The 19,390-nt window shown below is 38.4% G+C and overlaps 1 protein-coding gene across 1 annotated transcript in view; it reads left to right on the top strand.

The window, feature by feature from the left end:
* Nucleotides 1-1,239: 1,239 nt before the first annotated feature.
* Nucleotides 1,240-19,390, top strand: part of rbpjb (recombination signal binding protein for immunoglobulin kappa J region b) — a 44,578-nt gene continuing 26,427 nt past the window's right edge. Inside the window, exon 1 of the mRNA XM_059535604.1 lies at nucleotides 1,240-1,391. Within this exon, the coding sequence (XP_059391587.1) occupies nucleotides 1,372-1,391 (20 nt within the window). The 5' untranslated portion in view covers nucleotides 1,240-1,371. The remainder of the gene's footprint in view (nucleotides 1,392-19,390) is intronic.

Below are 19,390 nucleotides of genomic sequence, written 5' to 3'. Positions count from 1 at the left end.
ACTTGTTCGTACAGGCACTATATTAAACTCCTGAAAGAAAAGGGTTTCTGGTTCAGTAATCTGAGAAATATAAGATCTAATCCACTTTGCCTGTGATAAAGAAAGCAAACACTGCACAGCCATCATTGCGGGAAGCTGTCCAACTTGACAGCTCTGTTTTCAACTCCTCCCTTGCCTTTTGGGCAGGTGTGAATACAGCAGTCACATTCGAGACCTAGCTAACATGTGTTTTGTTTGCAATTTTTTGTTCACTTGCAAAAAGTGCAGCTTGCTGAAACAATCAGAACAATAGACCCCATCACAAAATTTGTAATGGTTTTACTGGTTATAATGGGAATTGTATTGGTTTTACTGGAAACTGTAAAAGACCTTGTGGATCTCTGTTGGTCACCTTCTATGGGGGTTTTGTTAAAACCAATAAATCCTAATGGAATATGTCCCAAAACACACTACAAAACATTTTTTAAAGGTTTTAATGGTTAGAACTTAAAGGTTTGTAATGTTTGTATTTTATTTGTAGTGGAAACCATTCAATTTTTTTGTGATGGTTCTATTGTTGTTTGTTTTTCAGCGGGTCAAAGGGAACCACACTAAACAAAAAATATTAACATTGAATTTGGTCCAGACCAAAGCAAGTGAACTGGTGTGAAAGTGAAGTGAAGTGACATTCCTCGTGTGAATACACCCTTAGGCTGCTAATCACTGCAAAATTTTCTTTACACTCATGGTTACATTTACTTCCACTGTATGTAAAAGAGCGGCATGGACATTCTGCTAGCTATGCCATGAAAGAAAGTCATTACAGAAAAGTCAGTAAGTTGATAAAATGATAAGAATTTTACAAATGAAATGTTAAGGTTTCTGCTATGTAGTAGGCTATTATGTATGTGACCGTATTTCTGCACATTACAGTCATTTTAATGGTTTGATAACAAGCTCCATAACTATCTCGTGAGCAAAACTTATCAGACCGGAGCCTGGGAAATCTCTAGCTTCAACGTCAAAATGTCTTGCCAATTCCGGCTTTGGAGGTTATTTATGAGTGGGTAAACACTGTTTCAAGCACTGTAAAACATCCATCCGCGGCTCTTCGCACCAATCTCGCGATGCCACGAGCCTCGCTCACTCAGCTGTATGGTGAGAGTTTTCCTCCTCTCGCGAGATCAGAAGAGTTTCCCACGCCTGTTGTTGTGGTGTCTGCCCTTTTCTTTCACTCACCCTGCCCCCCTAGCGCTGTCCTCGTCACCCGCCCCCTTTCTCTCTCTCCCTCGCTCCTTCGGTCTCCAGTCTGCTTCTGTTGTCTCGGCGGCTGGAAGGGTCTGGGAGAGAGGATCTCGCGAGTCTTGGAGTTTTGGTGAGAGTTTGTGGAAGATGGCGCCTGTTGTGACAGGGTAAGTCTTAGATTCAGGACTGCTGCAGGAGTTCAGCGGCTCGCACACACTTTCTTTTTTTTTTTGAACGGGTTTAATGAAAATATGGCGGATTTCTTTTCCATTTTGCACGTGTGCTGACTGTGTACTGTGAATTTCTGTGCCCAGCTTCTTCATACGAGCACGCGGAGTCAGTGTTTTTATATTTTGAGTGTAGTGCGCGTGTGTTGTGGGGTTATTGCATTGAGCCCGTGGGGAGTTGAGGGCCAGCCAGACCGTTTTGTATTGACTTTTAAACCACGCAGTATCCCAAAATGTAATTGGAATTTTTTAAAAACACCAAATAAACAACGTCGCTGTATAGGGAAACCCCCAATAACAGATTGTCCCTAGTACACATGGTGAAGAGGCACATTGTATGGTTATAGTAATGCAGTACAGTGGCTTTGTTTCGTTTGGGATGGAGTGGAAAACACCTCCCATCTGAATGTGTGCTTTTGTTTCTCTGCCGGTGGTCAGATGTGTTTTATTGATTGTCCGCGGGGAAATGTGCTCGATTGTGAAGTGCTGTTTACCAAACAGAGCCGCTGGCTCTGCTGTCGCTCACTCGGTGCAGACAAATGATTATTAATGGCAAGTGCAACTAAGGACGTTAAAGCTCCCCGACTGGAAAAAGAAGCAAGGAAACGTTTGGGAATCGGAGCCTTTTGCGAATGAATTTCTAACAAGGAAGTGTTTTACTTGTGCCACTCTTGGGCATCAATGCTGAACGATGTGCGAGTGATTGTGGCACTGTTTCCAGCTGAATAGTCTGTAGCGGGGATATCCCGTCCACTCCTGAATTATTAAATAGAATAACAGTATACTAAAACGTTTATTCATGTTATTCAGTTAAATATTATTACACTTATTTTGCAAATACACAGCGACATATGAACAAGTCAGTAATAAAGCGTATTAAGTTTCACAAACCTTACATACATTTATTTTTTGTTTTGTGACGTACATCACTTTAAGTCATTTGTAGTTCAATAAGTGTTCATTCAGTGGCTGCTCTGATTCATTAAATGATAGACTGATTCACTTTGGTAACCCTTGAGTTTTTCAGTCTTTTTGAAAGATTTATTAAAAGCACTAACTTAGAAGTCACCTTAATAGATGCTTTTTTCCCTCTAATACCACAAAATATTTACTCCTGTCCCACTTAAATTGACAGAATCAACTATAAATTAAGTCCAGTCTTCTCAAGATAACAATAAATGACTAAGCAGACAATACTGTTCTTTTTATTTTAAGTGTACACTACAGTTTGTTCGTCTGCCTAAATGTTCAAACTCTTCAAAGTTATGTGGATTCTGATTATCTCTCAAAGTTTTCATGGTTCATAAGCTCGGAAAAAAATATTATTAAAGTGACTCTGTTGTGACATATTGTTCCACTTGGACTTTTCTTTTGTCAAATAATTAGCATGATTTCAAAAGCTTTTTATTTCATCATAAAACTTGTAGTCTTTGATACGACCAGCCCTTTAACCTTTATGTTCATTGCCCTGAAAAGTATGAACGGTGTGTCATTTTTAAAGCAATACTCTGTTTGTTTAAGCTTCTTCTCTAGACTGAGACCACAGTGTAGGCAATGATGTGTATTTGAATGACAGATGGGGGAGTGTTTGGGAAACTTGTTTGAAAACAGTCATTGTTATTTATTTATTGGTGCAGAAAGTAGACACATTAAGAGATATCTTAAATTCCCTCTTGTCTATTCAGTTCTTCAGTTTAATTTTTTTTTAATGAATTTATTAAATAATTCATTGTTATTGCTTTTATTCTTATGCTGTAATTGTAATAAGGATATTAATGTAGAACAAAGTTATTTAGGTATATTTAAGACATTTTGTGAAATTATAACCACCAAAGCTCCTGTTGATTACGTGTTCATTACAATAATACATGAAGTGCACAGTAAAATGTGTTATTTTTGATTAAATTCATGCATAAATATACACTGGTATCTTTCGTCATCTTTGCACAAAACCAACAAGGTGACAGACATCCCCTAGCTGGGATTTTTTTTTCTCTTCCTTTTTTTGGCGATGGGTGGGGGTGGTGGCAGACTGTTTATTTGGGGGCTTTCCAGCAGACCTGAACTGCCACTGTTTTGACAGGGGAGGCCAACGACTGGTTGACTGGCCACCTGTCCAGCTGATGTCCACCAATGAAATTAGAGATGGCATGATTGTTAGCATGTGTGAGGGCATCATCATGCTGGTGGCTGGAGCGATTAGAGTGTGGCTGGCCTTTTACAGTTCACTGCACAGTCTTTTGTGCATTGCACCCTGCTTGACCTGATAAATCTTGGGCTTCTCATGTGAGGCTGGTGCTCGCCTAATAGCCGAGAGTCCGATGTGCTAACATAGGAGGTTGTTCGTTCCGTGTAAAGCATGATGCCTATCTACAAAAGATATCTTATATATATTGTATATCTTATCTTTTATATGCCTATTTAAGATATACATCGTCTTATATATTTAAGGTGTATCCAAGTTAACTGATTGTTTAGAAATAAATCTGAATGTATTGTATGGATGAAATGTATTTGCATTTTTGAATAAATGAATACCATTATGTCATAGCATTGTTTTTAGGGATATTTTTCTGAAGTTGATGGCTATTTTTTATTGCTTTTGGAAAGGTTACTGCTGTGCTCATACAATACTATTTATCAGTTTCTTGGTTTAAGAAAGATCTCTAGTGTGTGGAGGGAAAACAATCCCAGCATCACCTTGAATGATGAAAGCATGAATCACCTCCAGCACAGTGCAGCCTGTGTCATGCTCCAGGGGAAGGAGATTTTATTTAACATTACACAGACCAATTTCTCCGGCTGTTCTTTTTTGCTTAAGCATATGCAACATAGACTTGGAGTGCAGCCATTTTCTGTTGTGTATAATGACACAATGAAGTCTGTCCGCTTAGGACAATGAAAGGTGTGTGCCTTGATAAACAGGTAGGCGTGTGTGCGTGAAAGAGCCGTTCCCCTGAGGCATCTCTCTTGCTCTAATACCCATTATGCTGGCAAGACGCTCTGCAAAGGGGCTAGAAGAGAAGAGTGGAGGGGCGTTCGGTGTGACTGTGTGTGAAACGAGACTGTGTGTAGCATAAAAGAGAGCATGCATGCATGCTGTCTCATCCTGCTGCTCTTGCTTCCTGCCTTGTGTTTGAGCAAAGGTAAACCAATGAAGAGAGGCTTGTTGTTTCTACCTAGACTGGGAGGTGCATGCTTTTCTCACCTTCACGCAGAGTTGCCATCATTATTGTGGTCTAATTCTAACCTTAAATTATTGGTTGGTCAAAGCTGTATGTATAAAGAAAGATAAAAGGAAGTTCTGTGCTTAGTGTAATAAACTCGCCTGTTGCATCATTTTTGTCTGGATTTTATTTGCAACAACCAACCATGTATGTTTCATGTGTTCTCTCACATCTATTTGCTATAGAAAACCATCGAAGCCCAGTGTTGATTTAAAATGCGGTCATTTGAGGTGGCTAAGACTGTTGGGGCTTTCCTCAACGGTCAAACCAGGAGCTTCGAGGATGAAACGGCAAATTTCGAAGTCATTTAGCTTGGCTCAGAGTCTGCATGGCACCCAGCATCAGTTCTGGTCCTTTGCCACGAGTTGCATTCAGTGACCGTTATATCCTTTCTGATGACTGTGGAAAAAGATTTGCTGTCAGTTTAACCCTTCACACTGAAAAAAGAATTTGGAAATGCTAAAATCAATGCTTATTCTTTTTAATTTGTCAAATAAAATCACTACGTCAGCCACAATGCAGAACACAAAATACACACAAATAAATTGTCATCCCTATTCTCACATCCACAATAAAACCCAAACCCCCAAAACCCACTCATGAGAAATGAAAAAGTGATATGGCATGAGTGGTTCCCTCTTATATAATTGACCAAAAAGAAACCAGCTACCGTGAAGAAGAGGGACACCACAACACATCCACGATGCAGAACAAATGCAAACACACACACACACACACACACACACACACACACACTAAAACACAATACAACACCCTATTTAAATTGACTGTAATCGTGTTATAATTGCAAAAAATGATACTTCAGGAAAAATAAATGCTAAACTTTAACGGTCATTTTTATTAATAATGATTTATGTTTTCACAGAAATCTAAATGATAAACTTGTGAAAAGATATAGCCTATATCTATGTGGAAATGACAAATGAGACATTGAGAAATGCTTAAGAACCATGTGGTGGCCATAGTTGAAATCTAGAATTTTGATGGAAATTTTACATTTTTGTTTGTTTTCAAGTAAATGGAATCAATTCCCATTAAACCATGGAACATTGGATCATGTTATCTCCATGAATACAAAGTTAGAAATGTGTCTTTTTAAAAGTGAATTTTACATAGTTTTTTTTAAATGTAAAAAAAACACCTCAAATCTTCCCAAAACTACATAAATGTAAAGTATAGACATGAATAGACTCTGTACAATTTACATTTGTTTAAAAGAAACCCTTTTTGTTCTTTGTTTGATCACATTTTGTTGTCTGGGCTCTCTGAAGACCCCACCAGCTGGAGTGTACATTCAAAACGAATAGCTTCGAAGGGTTCAATTAAACTTTGGAATCGTTTCAAACCAATGGAAACATTCTTTCTTGATTGACTGGTCAGTTTTCTTGTGGATGTATCATGTGTAAGAAGCTTCTCTCCTTGCCAGAAAGGGTGTAAAGGGTCAAGAAGTGTTATTTACTTGTGTGAGCTTGGAATCTGTTAAATGGTCTTAGTTTTGTCTTTATGGATCAAAATGGCATTAACATACAGAGCCCAAAATTGCTACTGTGGTTTTATGAAGAACTGGGTAAAAAAGGCCAATCGCCCATTGTGTTTGCCTTGGCATGGATAATGTATGAGGTAAAAAGAGCCCGAGAGTGCAACAGTGTTTGTGGTGCCCTTTTTTTCTTGAATTTCCTCATTCTCGCACTGGCCGGTTGGTTGTGATTACAGCATAGCCAAGGGAACTTTGCTTTCTTCACTGTCAGCAGTTTTTTTTCCCCTTTTCAAACATCCAGGATGTTTCATTCAGAAAACATGGAAGTGATCGCCTTCATGGTCAGTGATCATTATTTGATTTCGGACTAAATTTAACCAGATTTGCTGAACGTTGTGAGGATTATGTGTTTGTCCAAAAAACATTCATATTCGGCAGTGAAATATGCTTGCATATGTCTGGGAGCCCGTGAACCTGTGTATGAAAAAGAAACAAAGCTAGACAGAAAAAACTCTGATTGTCCATGACAGGAAAATGGCCCCACGTTGATGAATTGTTTGTTTTGGCGTGGGGAAGGATCTCAGCGCTGTGGAGTGACTGATTGACAGTGTTTACTCTCTAGTGGTCCAGCTGTTTTTAAGAGTGTGCCCTGTAATTGAACACAGCGACAGTGACTTTTTGATCATATATTTCAGATTTTCTTGAATGTGTAGGAACTTGTAGCCCCCCAAAAGGAAATATCAGTTTGATCTACTATTAATAGGCTATTTAATAGATGCATAAGATTTCTTTTGATAAATTATATATATATATATATATATATATCATATTTATAAAATTTATTTGGTTGTGTAAAAAAAAGTAATCTGATGTGAGAAATAACTTGTTATTTTTTAATGTGAATAATTATTTCAAATAGAAAACACTTTAAAAACATTAAACTGATATCAACCTGTATAATACAACATTTGCAAATGTGGTTTCAAAGGAAATCCATTATGCTCATGGAGGCTGCATTTACTTGATGATTAAAATAGTAATGTTTTGAAATATTGTTACAATTAACACATTATTTTTCACATATTTTACATTATTACAACACCTCTCTCCCCAGTCTGGCATGAACGGCTGGAATAGTTCCTCTATCAAATGAAGGCCCGCCTTCTGGAATACAAGATGTGCTGTGATTTGTTAGCTGGGCCAGTCTGTGCTGTGATTGGTTCGCTGGGCCAGTCTGTGTTGTGATTGACAGCACTCGGTGCCTGGTTGGGAAATGTCCTGCCTCTTACCAAAGCAGCCTGTTGTGGGCTTCAGTTTAAATATTGCATCAAAATCAAATCAATTTCACACACGCCAAAGCGTATGTGTGTGAATTCATAATTTTTATCAACTCATTTCCCCATATTGAGGGTAAATACATGTCATTTTTGTTCCACTACTACCCAGGTCTTTTCTTTTGGTCAGAAGGAGACTACTGCTACTTAGAGAGTCTGTGCAGCACAGCCTGGCCAGCATCTCTCCAGGACAAGGACATCTATTAGGCTGCTAAGCGCTGTTCCTCAGGGATCTGAGGTGGATGACAAGAGACACTTGAAGTGGCTGGCACTTGGGAAGTCGGCTGCACAGGAATGGCATAGCAATGTCTGGATGACCTTGCATAGTCATTCCTTTAAAAACACAACCTTTGCTTGACGGAGTAGGCAAATGGGCAAGAGGGATTTTTTTTGACATGCTTTACATTTATTCATTTATTTACATGCTTCAGTACATCCAGATGTTGATGAACAAAAACATGAATATATTAAGTAGGCTAATGTATGAAATGTGGGGAAAAAGTGGGGGAAAAGCCATTATCGGGCTATTTTTGACACTATATATTTTTTTTTTTTATGTGCACATAAACCTATAAGCCCAAATCATGCCATTTTCGAAAACGAGTGTAGGATCTAAACACCATCTTGTGTTATGGTTAGATTTAATTGGGACCATCTGCTGTAAGTGAAGATATGCCGTTTCCTGTCTGTGTGTCATTACATAAGCAAAAATGCAACGAATGCAGTTTATAGAGGATGCTTTCTCAGAATTTGTCTGCAGTACTTAAAATGTTTTGTATGTTGGTTCTACATATCCATCAACTGGATTTACTTTTGCCTTTGCAATGTGTTTTTTCCACCCTATTTTGCTATTAGTAATGTGTAGTTAAGATAATTGCACTTGTTTTGTTGTTTTGGTGGGGCAGTCGTGGCCTAATGGGTAGAGAGTCGGACTTGTAACCTGAACGATGCATGTTCGAGTCTCAGGTCCAGCAGGCATTGTAGGTGGGAGGAGTGAATGTACAGCGCTCTCTCTCCACCTTCAATAACATGACTGAGGTGAGACCCTTAAGCAAGGCACCGAACCCCCCACTGCATTGGCAGCCCACTGCTCCTGGTGTGTGTTCACTAATGTGTGTGTTCACTTGGATGGGTTAAATTCAGAGTATGGGTCACCATACTTGGCCACACGTCAGTTCACTTTCCCTTTTTTGTTCTCCTCTATTATGGCTTTTTTTGCCTTTATATATTACACATAATTTATCATCAAAAGGAAAAGCTGATGAAGATCACCATGCATTGTAAAATCCAGCCTGTGAGCTATTTTGTCTAGTTAGTGGATTTTAGTAAACTGTCTATAGCCACTGCAGTTGAAAAGAAAAAGCAAGATTACTAAATGTCGTTATCAGCATAGAAATATCATTATGGTGCATCCTTACAATATAATTGAGTGACATGAAGAAAAAGACATTTGGATGATGCCTCTATATTTATTCATCTTTATTTATTTTTATTTTATTTTATTATTATTTTTTAATCTGTTTGGACATTTGTTTGTTAGATAAGGTCAGGGAGGAAGGATGGATGTATGAGATTTGGCGGGATTTTCCCCTTCAAGAGTCCTTCAGTCACATTTGGACTTGAATGAAGGAAAGAGAGAGCTAGAAAGATGAAAGAGGAACAAAGAGTTGCTCTGAATGTGTCCATTTCCTCTGTTGATACAACCACGCAGAGAAACCAGACAGTGAGTTAGAGCTGTCATGTGTAGGCAACACATCACCAGCTTCCTGTCTATCGGACCTTGTAACCCCTCACCCATCTACAGATCACAAGTGAGCTTATGGTCCCCTCACATCTGTAGAAACCATGTGTGTGTTGAGCTGAAGATGCGAAAGGCTCACAGAATATCACAACATGCTCTGATGTCATTGCTGCTTTACTGGATCCAGCAAGTCCACTATTAACTTCTGACCCTGGTGCATAAAATATAATCACAGATTAACAAAATATTTTGGACACGTAAGTTTTTGAAAAAGCAAACAATTTTGTGGTTATGTTTTGACTCTCGCAATGATTTCATCGCTGGAGGTCACAAGGTCGCTGTCACTGTCATTAATAGGTTTTATAACAATCTTGACTGACTATGGCTTTTCATAAATCTATGTACTCTACTGTTTAAATGTTTGGGGTTAGTAAAGATGGATTCATTGATTGATTTGTTAAAGACATGAATATATATCCGCATGGATGTATTGAATTGATCAAAATAATTGTTTAATAAAATAAATGTTAAGAATAAATGCTGTTCTTTTAAACTTTCTTTTTATGTTTTCAACATTTAGCTACAATAATAAGAAATCTTTCTTAACCACCAAAATGGCATATTACAATGATTTGAGAAGAATCTTGTGACAGTGAAGACTGGAGCAATGGCTGCTGAAAAATCAGCTCTGAAAAGATTAAATTTTGCTTGGGTTGGCTCAATGATCGTGATCGTGGATGATCAAGAATTTCTTTTTTTTTTACTGATCGGTATCGGCTTTCTTAAGGCTGTCATGCCAGTGTCGTGCATCAGGAGTTCAGTATGTTACTTTAAGTGGGTTTGCCAACAGCCATTAAAACAAAAAAGAGAAGATGTCCAAATTTGCACGTTCAGCCACTATTAAAAGCAAAACAAGAAGACATGTGCATGTGTGATGCGCAAGAACCAGTGATGTTTGTGCTAGCACAACACACGTTTGAGTTTCTGTGTTTAGGGCATTTGATGCACATTGTTTTTAACAATCTATCATTCATTTATAATTTACTTCTCTCTGCCGTCAGACTATTTGAGTCATAATGTGCTGCTATGGGTTGTGTCTTGCTTCAGATTTGACTGATGGACTGTTGCGTTCTAACACCGCAAGCTTCAAGCTTTCCAACCATGTGTTGCAATTATTGTGCTTATTGTACATATAAAGCATGCAGGTTTATATCAGCAGTCCCATATTCATAATTGTGACCACACAGTCTGTTTACAATGTCTACCATTGCAACATGTTTACATCTACCAAAGTCTTTACATGGAAAGGGATATATTTAATACACAATAAAAAATTGTCATCATTTACTCACCTGCATGTTGTTCCAAATCTGTAGGAATTTCTTTCTTCTGCTGAATACAAATGGAACTCAACGGCTACCATCAAAAATGTTGGTTATCTTATTTTGTGTTCAATGGAAGAAAGAAACTCATACAGGTTTGGAACAACTTCAGGGTGAGTAAATTATGACAATTTAAATTTTTGGGTGAACCACCCCATGTGAATATCATCATAATCAATAAAACTAAACATGCACCAAAATATATATACTTATATATATATTCAGCAGAAGAAATAAATTCCTACAGATTTGGAACAACATGCAGGTGAGTAAATGATGACAGAATTTTTTATTTTGTATTAAATATATCCCTTTCCTTTGCTTACTATGACACACTTTTTCTTTAAATCACATCATAAAAATAAAGAGTTAGGTTAGTCTCTCAGTGCCACAAGCAGATCAATTCCTATTTTTAGGTTATGTCCTAATTCTTATGTTACCTTAATGCACTATCCTGTCCACTTGTCACCGGTCAGAATGAAATCTAGAAATATCATATGAAGAAGAACTAAAGTTTTAGATACTTCCATGTTTTAAAGGGGAAACTATAGTCCCGATGATTAAGAAACATGAGTAAGAAGGTCACCGGTTCAGTCCCGGGTTAAAGTAACCCTGTAAGCTCTTTGGTTTCCTGCATTTGTACATATTCTTTGGAGGTAGACACTTAACCTCAGGTTGTTCCGGGGTTTTAGGCCCCTGCAATTAGAGTTACTTTGCCTGCAAAGCTTTCACTAAGTGATGAGTAAGGACTCGGATTAAAATGAATCCAGCAATACACGGCAGCACAAGCACAGTATTTGCACAAGCTCACACCCTGAATGTGAACGCCAGCGTACAGTTGCCAATCAGAAAACCTCCAGTGTGCGTCTAAGGTGGAAATACATAGTGACTCAATACTGATAGGATGTCAGTGTTGTTTTCTTTTCTTCCCCTTTGTGTGGTTTAGCTCTGGCTGAAGCATGAGGCAAACAAGATCATCTCTGCCAGAAATTTAGGGGGATGTTGATGTTTTTTCCCCTTCTGGTGTGTCTAAGATGAGCTAAAAGTGTACACATGTGGAGATGACTGTGTGCGTGTGTGTGTGCGCGCACGCATGAGCCTGAATGATTGTTTTAGGCGAATGGCCAGCTGCGAAACGGCTCTTCAGAAAGTCCCATATGGAGATTCTATGGGCGCTGCTTGATGGTGGAAGTGGTCAGAATGAGAGAGAGGGAGAAAGTTTTCTTTGACTCCTTCCCTGTCATTAAAATATCCCTGTGTCAAAGAAAAAGCTGGCGTTCTGGGCTCAGCCATATGCGCCTTGCCCGAGGCGACCCGACTCGGCCCATCTACCAAACCAGAGCTGCCCTCCCTGTCCCTCTTCCAGAATGCCCCTCCCTTGTGCTATTGGCAGGGGCGTTTAAGGGCAGGCTTTAGGGCCATGTCTTAATTGCGTCCTTCTCTTAAAATAGGGTCCTGCGTATGACTTGATCTCCTCTACTTTGATTATGTAACATCTTAAGGTTTGACATGAGTGACGCCAGAGACTTATCAATTAAAAGAGGCATTTTCAGTTTGACCTCAGGATTATTCCAAACGGATCATTCACATGTCCTATTAAATGGACCAGTGACATGATGCTACTTTTTGTTTGTTTGCTTTGATCATATTAAACATTGCATTGCATTGAATATACATTGCATGATATTCGATATCCGTTCGAATTAGATTTTTCTCAAAAGTGACAGCCCTAATATATATATATATATATATATATATATATATATATATATATATATATATATATATATATATATATATATATATATATATATATATATATATATATATATAGAGAGAGAGAGAGAGAGAGAGAGAGAGAGAGAGAGAGAGAGAGAGAGACACACACACACACACACACACATGTGTGTGTCTGTGTATGGAAAATGTTATATTTTTGGTGATAGTCTCACCCCATGTTTTGGAGTTATTACATTGAAAGTTTTTCAAAACCAAATGAAACACAAATACAAAGAGTAAATTTCTAGGAACTTGTCACATGTTTTGAATTATTATTATTATTATTTTTATACATTTTTCCATTTCTTCATCTTGGACACTTATTGACCCATCAATTAATGAGCCGTTTTCAGAGCTGACCACAGCATTCTTCCAAACGGATCAGCCACATGTCAGATTGATCTTATCCAGTCATGGCACTTGCCACAATGCCCAGTATGAGCCAGCCTTGCCCAGACAAAATAACATTAATCAGATGAACTGGTCCCACCAAAGAGAACTTTATTCCTGTATGTATGGAGCAACTAAAGGAAAGCATATGGTGGGGTTTGGCTTACTGACGATCAGTCGTTCAGTTTTACCACCATTAACCCTTTTTTAGATCTTGTCATTTCCTCTCTCATTCTCGTTCAGTCTTGGATTTCTTCTGCCATTCCCTCTCTTTCTATATGTGCAATCCAGATTTCCTCGGAGGCTTGGCAAACAGGGAGGATTGTGAGAGTGTTTGTTCAGAGTCTCGTATCCTCACTAATGTGATGGTTGGCTCCTGGGCCGATACGTGTTGGCACAGCTCGGGCCTCTCCCTGCGACAAGCTTCGCCAAATGTTGTAGTCTAGCATAAGAAGCACATACTGAATGATTTAGGAAAGCCCTCGGCTCGCTGTTAAGTTCTGTCAAAAGGTCAGCATAATTCTGTAATTTGAGGTAACCGCTAACTCGACTCAGATGACTTCCTCAAGTTAATAGCTTTCAGCTCTCTGTATCATGTAATGACTTGGTAGAAAGGAAATAAAAGCCTCAATTGAGCATTAACTAACTTCTTGCTCATGGCTAACTTTGTTAACAGTACATTAATTTTGAATGAACTAATGGTTGGTGCCACTATAAAAGGTAAAGTTAATCCATATCTTCAAACTAACTTGAAGCTGGTCTTCATAGAGGAAGGACCCAAGCAGACACTGAACGGAGATGATTCACAACGTGCTGTGCTGATTCGGCTAATGCTCCTCTGGTACACCACTGGTATTATGCTTCGGCCTTCATCATATTTATTTCAGCACTCGGCATCAAATTATATCGGCATGCGTGTTCAATTTAAAATGAATTCAGACAAGACATGATTGTGTGTAAAGTTTTAATGCATTGCCAGGTTCTTTGGTGAAAGTATTGGGTGTCAGGTTGTTTGCCTCTGGTCCTGCCAGCACACAAGGTTGTCCAGTAGCGCTGGTGTGGTGTGACTATTGTTGCTGTGACTTCAGGAAGATGGTATTTCTCAATAAGAAGACGCTGTAAATGTAGTCGCGGGGTTTAGATCTCAGAAATCTATCTGTCTGCCCTGCAGGGACCTTGTGATAGACAGGACACACACACACACACACATACACATATCAGATAAATTAAATGTGAAAGATTAATAATTACTGTGGTTAGTGCTCGCTAGCTTTTTAAGAGAGGAATTCATTTCTTAAAGGTGAAGTGCCTAAGCTTTTTTTCTTTAATTGCGCTGATTTAAATAGAATAGCACACTCCACTTTCTAACTATCCACCTTATTTTTCATTGCAGTAGTAAGCTCATTTCTGAATGTATGAGACTTCTGATACATTAGCTGCTTGAATGGATAGTTCAACCATAAATGAAAATTTTCTTTTAATTTACTCTCCTCGGGCCATCCAAGATGTATGTGACTTCATCAGTAGAACAGTAAAAAAGAGTTTTAGGTAAAACCTTGGCGTTTCATACACTGCATTTCTGTGGCTGCTGGTTTTGGATAGTCAAAAAAACATATACAAACAAGACCAAATTAATACCTATAGCTCCTGACGATACGTTGAGGTCTTATGAAGTGAAATGATCGGTCTGTCCAACATTATGACCTTTAATCCACAGCCTGGGCAAACGGTCCTCAGCGAATTCATGGCTGTGTAGTGACGTATGCTTACGTTTAACATTTAAAGCTCACAAAATAAAAGTTACAATTCTGATGATTTCGATGTGAAAGTGGATGACGTCATGGAATTTAATGCTCAGCCACTTGTTGGAACCAGAATACTTCAACAAAGAATTGAAAGAGATGACCAAGAACACACATGAGCTGCAGATATTTGTTTACAACAGATAGTGAGGATGCATATAGGGTTGGGTATCATTTGAATTTAAAACATAAGAACTGGACTCGATCAAGAGCTCTCTGGGCCCTATTTTAATGATCTAAACACTCAGGGCATGTCCAAATCCACTTTTGCTATTTTAACAACGGAAAAACGGTCTGTGAGGCAGGGCACATTTTTGGAGTGGGTTGTCCCTATTCTCTTAATGAGTATTGGGTGTAACGTTCAATACACCAATCAGAGTGTCATCTCCCATTCCCTTTAAGAGCGAAATCGGTCGCGCCATGGTGGATCGCTATTTACATGGCGGTATTTGTTGGTGTAAAATCTGAACGCTTCTCAAGCGAAGAAACCAATCTGCTCGTGCGCGAAGTTAAAGCGCGCGAACAGATCATCTACGGGACAAGCAGGCATCCACCAAAGCTCTGCATGATGAGTCAGTTAATATATATGTGTGTGTATTGGCACTATTGTTTAATTAATTCACCAGTTTCATTCGTCATTATAAGTAATTCAGGTGCACAAAGAAAATATTTTGTTTTTATTATTACCAGTACCACACATTGCACAACCTTAATAAAGGACAGCAGAATAGACATCTTGTGACTTATTCCTTTGGGAATAACTTCAGGACTTCTCTTTTTTCCTGAACTATGCATGTCTACACTGTGAATAGAGCAGTGATAACAGTGGATAGCTCACTTAGAGGATGCCGCAGGCGTTGAAATGGTATCTGCACTTTTAATCCTCCTGTCTGTTTTTGATGATGTCACAGCCTGTGGCCTGCAGCTACCCATACCGATGTGCAGTTGTTGCTTTTTTGTTTTGTTAGGGAGATGAGTGCCAGATACAGAAACACTTTTATACTGTCAACACAGTCATATGCTGTACTCTTTCTCTTTTTGGGATGTTTACAGTCTCTCTCTCTCGCTCTCTGTCTTTTGTTTTTGTCAACAACAAGTCCAATCGATCAGTTCTTTATTCATAATGTATATTTTATAATACACAACATTTAGACAAAATTCATTTAAAGTTAGTTAGACACCAAACTAAGAACTTTCTTACCCAACTTTGACACAATGGGAGGAACAGTCAGATGTGAAGTATTGCCAGACCAGCTTCCAAGAGGGACCAGATGAAACGGATGGATGCTAAACCACAAATCATTAATAAAGGAAATCGGTAAATACAAATAGGATACAAGAGGGAGAGCAAGTAGAAGGTTGTAGAAGGTCGAAGCTCTTGAGAAACGTGGTTTCGACATCATGTTCTGTGATTTACAGTGTTCTTGTTTGAGCGTGTTAGTCGCTCCTCGCACATAAGTAGAAGGATTATGACATGTTTGGCGTAGAAGAAAACTCTTAGTTTTGTGATAACATTTAGAAGTTCTGTTTTTTTTGGCTTTTCTAAGTACTGGTTGTAGTGAAAAGTGTCACAGTTAATTCTTCTATTAATGGACATGTGAATGATTGTGAATAAGAAGACTCGATTGAGTCGTGTCTTGATCGATTGGATTCCTATCTGATTGGGTTTGGATGTTAATTTCCACTCAGCCACATGAACATGTCTCTACTGATCTACTGTTCCTGATCAGATTTCGAATGAGTATTGGAGGTCATTGACGCTTGGTCTTTTCGTGCTGGTTGTCTGCTCACTAAAAATGTGGTTAACAAGTGTAAAAATCCCCGGTTGATTGTGACAGAATCTGATTGGAAGTAATTTATTTTCTGTTTTTCAACCACATCATGTTTTATGAGGAAGAAACGCAGTGCATTTTTCATCGCCGTGTTGGTTTGCATGCATTCGTTGCTTCAGGTTTTACACATTCACCCGTCTGTAGATTTCAGTTGGTTAAGGAATCTCAGTTCCCATTTCTGTCACTGTGGCGTGTGGTTTTTCAGAGACAAGGGAAAAAATGCTCAGCTGTCATTCATGCTGTCATGAGGCTTGTCTGGGGAAGTCCAAAAACAATCTACTAAATGAGACGTTCACAAGCATAGCCTGATCTTGAGTTTTCTCTCGCAGTGTGTCTTTAGGCAGCACAATCCACAGGTTTTAAGGAAGATTTTTTCCGATTTAATGGATAATGCTTTTGGAAAATGGGAATTGCCAAATTATTTTTAAATCTAACCCGATGTTTCTAAATAATGTTCTGTTGTGATCAGATGAACAATGCGTCCTATTTTGTATTAGTGTCTAGTGGTCAATTATCATTTCCTTCTCTGAAAATTTTGCCCCAGGCACATCCATCATGCTGCAGTGAAATCTGTGGCCGCCTACAGAGTCTAAATTAAAATCCCCACTGAGGAATGATTTACTCTGTATTGATGTAAGAAATACCCTCCCTGCTGCTCTGGCTGATGAAACCATTACATCATCCTCACTTCCTTTTGGAAAACAGGGAGTCAATACTTTTGATACTTTTGCACTACTTAATAAAGACACTTAGCCTGTCGGCACCTATCATGTTTTTAAAAGGTTAATGACCTTGAGATACATTAAGTCAGCGGCTCTGTCAAATACCATCAAAGTAGGGCTTTACAGTGGAAGGCAATCCGATTATCTGATATTTCAGAACATAGAAAAAAGTTCTTGGTATTGAGATAGCGACAGTTTTGACATTCCTAGATCAAAGTATTGTGAAGTGCATACGCTGTAAACATCCACCACACCTCTGTTCACTGTTATGAAATATAGGTCACCTTTGAGCTTATCTATGTTGGTTACTCAAGAATCACGTCTTGATTCACATTTACTAAAGTAACGTAAGCAAAATAAACCGCAGACAGAAGAAATGTCATATGCGTTTGTAAGTCGACTAACACTGGAGCGAGAGTGTCACTTCATTGATTCAGTCGACCTTGAGTAAGAGAGGAACTTTTCCTTGTGTGCTGTCATGGAACAGACAAGAGTGAAAGGAGCGGAAGGATGGAGGGAAGGAAGCAAAAACTGGATAACATGCAGAAAAACAGATTAAAAACAATTCTGACAGCACTTCCTTTTCCTCTATTGAGCTCCGCTTGCAGGCATTTGAAAGGGGAAATGTCACCAGCATCATTCTTCTTAAACTTAATAGGTTTTTTTGCTTTGTATCCCCCCAAAGCCCCATCGCACCTCCTCAATTATTAAAGTCGACATGAAATGAAAATTCACTCTATTTTGTACATGCATATTATAAATGCCTCAATGCATATGTTTACTTCTTTTAAAGTGTCATAACTTAATGGTCTTGCAGTGAAAATGAATGCGAGTTTTGAGGAAATGGGTTTTTGTCTTTTTCAACGTACAGTATGGGATTTTTGGCCACCAGGGGTCACTCAATCAAAATAATAACATAAGACGTACTTTGATGACGTCGGGAAAGAGCATGGGCTGTCGCTGTCGCTCCCCATATTCTGCACTCATTCTAACTTAGTATTTTGACAATCACGTCTTTTCGAACGGAGAGATATATGAATTATCAGACCCCTATCAAATCAATATTCCATCTAGCTAGTAGTAATATATGTTAAAAAACACGGTCGCCTTTCGTTAATAATTACGTTTATACTATGATATCGAACAAGATAGTGAACTGCATTTGAAGCTATTTTATCCAGCTAGATATAGAACACATGTAGATTTACATTATACTCTACATGAGAGCTAGTCCGTCTGCGTTTTACACAAGACATCATCGTTTCACAAAATATACGGATAGATATAGTTAGCTGAATGGATGCATACCTGTTTATTAGAATGCAAGCGAGTTCGACATCTCTATGTAGTTTCAGCTTGTCACGAAGCTCTCTCCATCTTGGAAATGCAGCTCCAATATTTACCCGTGTCTTGTTTCTTCTCTTGTCCCAAAACCTTCTCGGGTCATTTATTTCACCCGTACGTTTGCGCTTCACAGAACGTGCTGGCAAAGCATAATCATGATCCATAACTAAGTTATTGATTGAGGTATAAATACTAATATACACAATATAAGTATAAAATATAATAGTCTCGATCAAGGCTAGCTACTACTTTTTCTTTTTCGTCTCTTCTTTGCTTCTGTTCACCTTTGTATTTGGCGTTCCGCCGGGTTCCTCAGGAAGTTAGCTAAACTAGAGGGGTCAAAGGTTATATGACGCCATAGACGGGCGACAAAACGGAAATAAAGAAACGTGCCGTGTCTTCTAATTAAACTATAATTTTCTCCGAATTTGAAAGTTTGTGGAAACTGTTGGGATAATGTAAGTACACAACTAAAAAAAATATATAACATAGATATAGTGATTTCTGCTATTTTTAAAGCAGAAAAATTACATATTGTGCCTTTCAGTAATCCGTTATGCTTAGATTTATTCCATTATATACAAGTAAAGATTTTCCTAATTTCATTTCATCATTATTTTAAAGAGGTGGTATCTTACAGTAGATTTTTTAGTTTTTGTTTTGGAATGTATAATCGCATGACTTGCTCACCAGTGGATCCTCTGCAGTGAATGGATGCCATCAGAAAGAGAGTTCAAACAGTTGATCTAAACATTACAAGTGACACAACACAATTCTAGTCAATAAATTTATATTTTGCGAAGTGAAAAGCTGTGTGTTGGAAGGAAACCCTTTTATCACTAAGTCATTTTAACGTTAAACTGTAACTTCTGGTCAAAATACCAGTCC

The sequence above is a fragment of the Carassius carassius genome, chromosome 3 (genome assembly GCF_963082965.1).
Source record: "Carassius carassius chromosome 3, fCarCar2.1, whole genome shotgun sequence".
NCBI classification, from domain to species: Eukaryota; Metazoa; Chordata; class Actinopteri; order Cypriniformes; family Cyprinidae; genus Carassius; species Carassius carassius.
The sequence above is the reverse complement of the archived record's forward strand: the minus strand, read 5'-3'. Positions and strand labels throughout refer to the sequence as shown.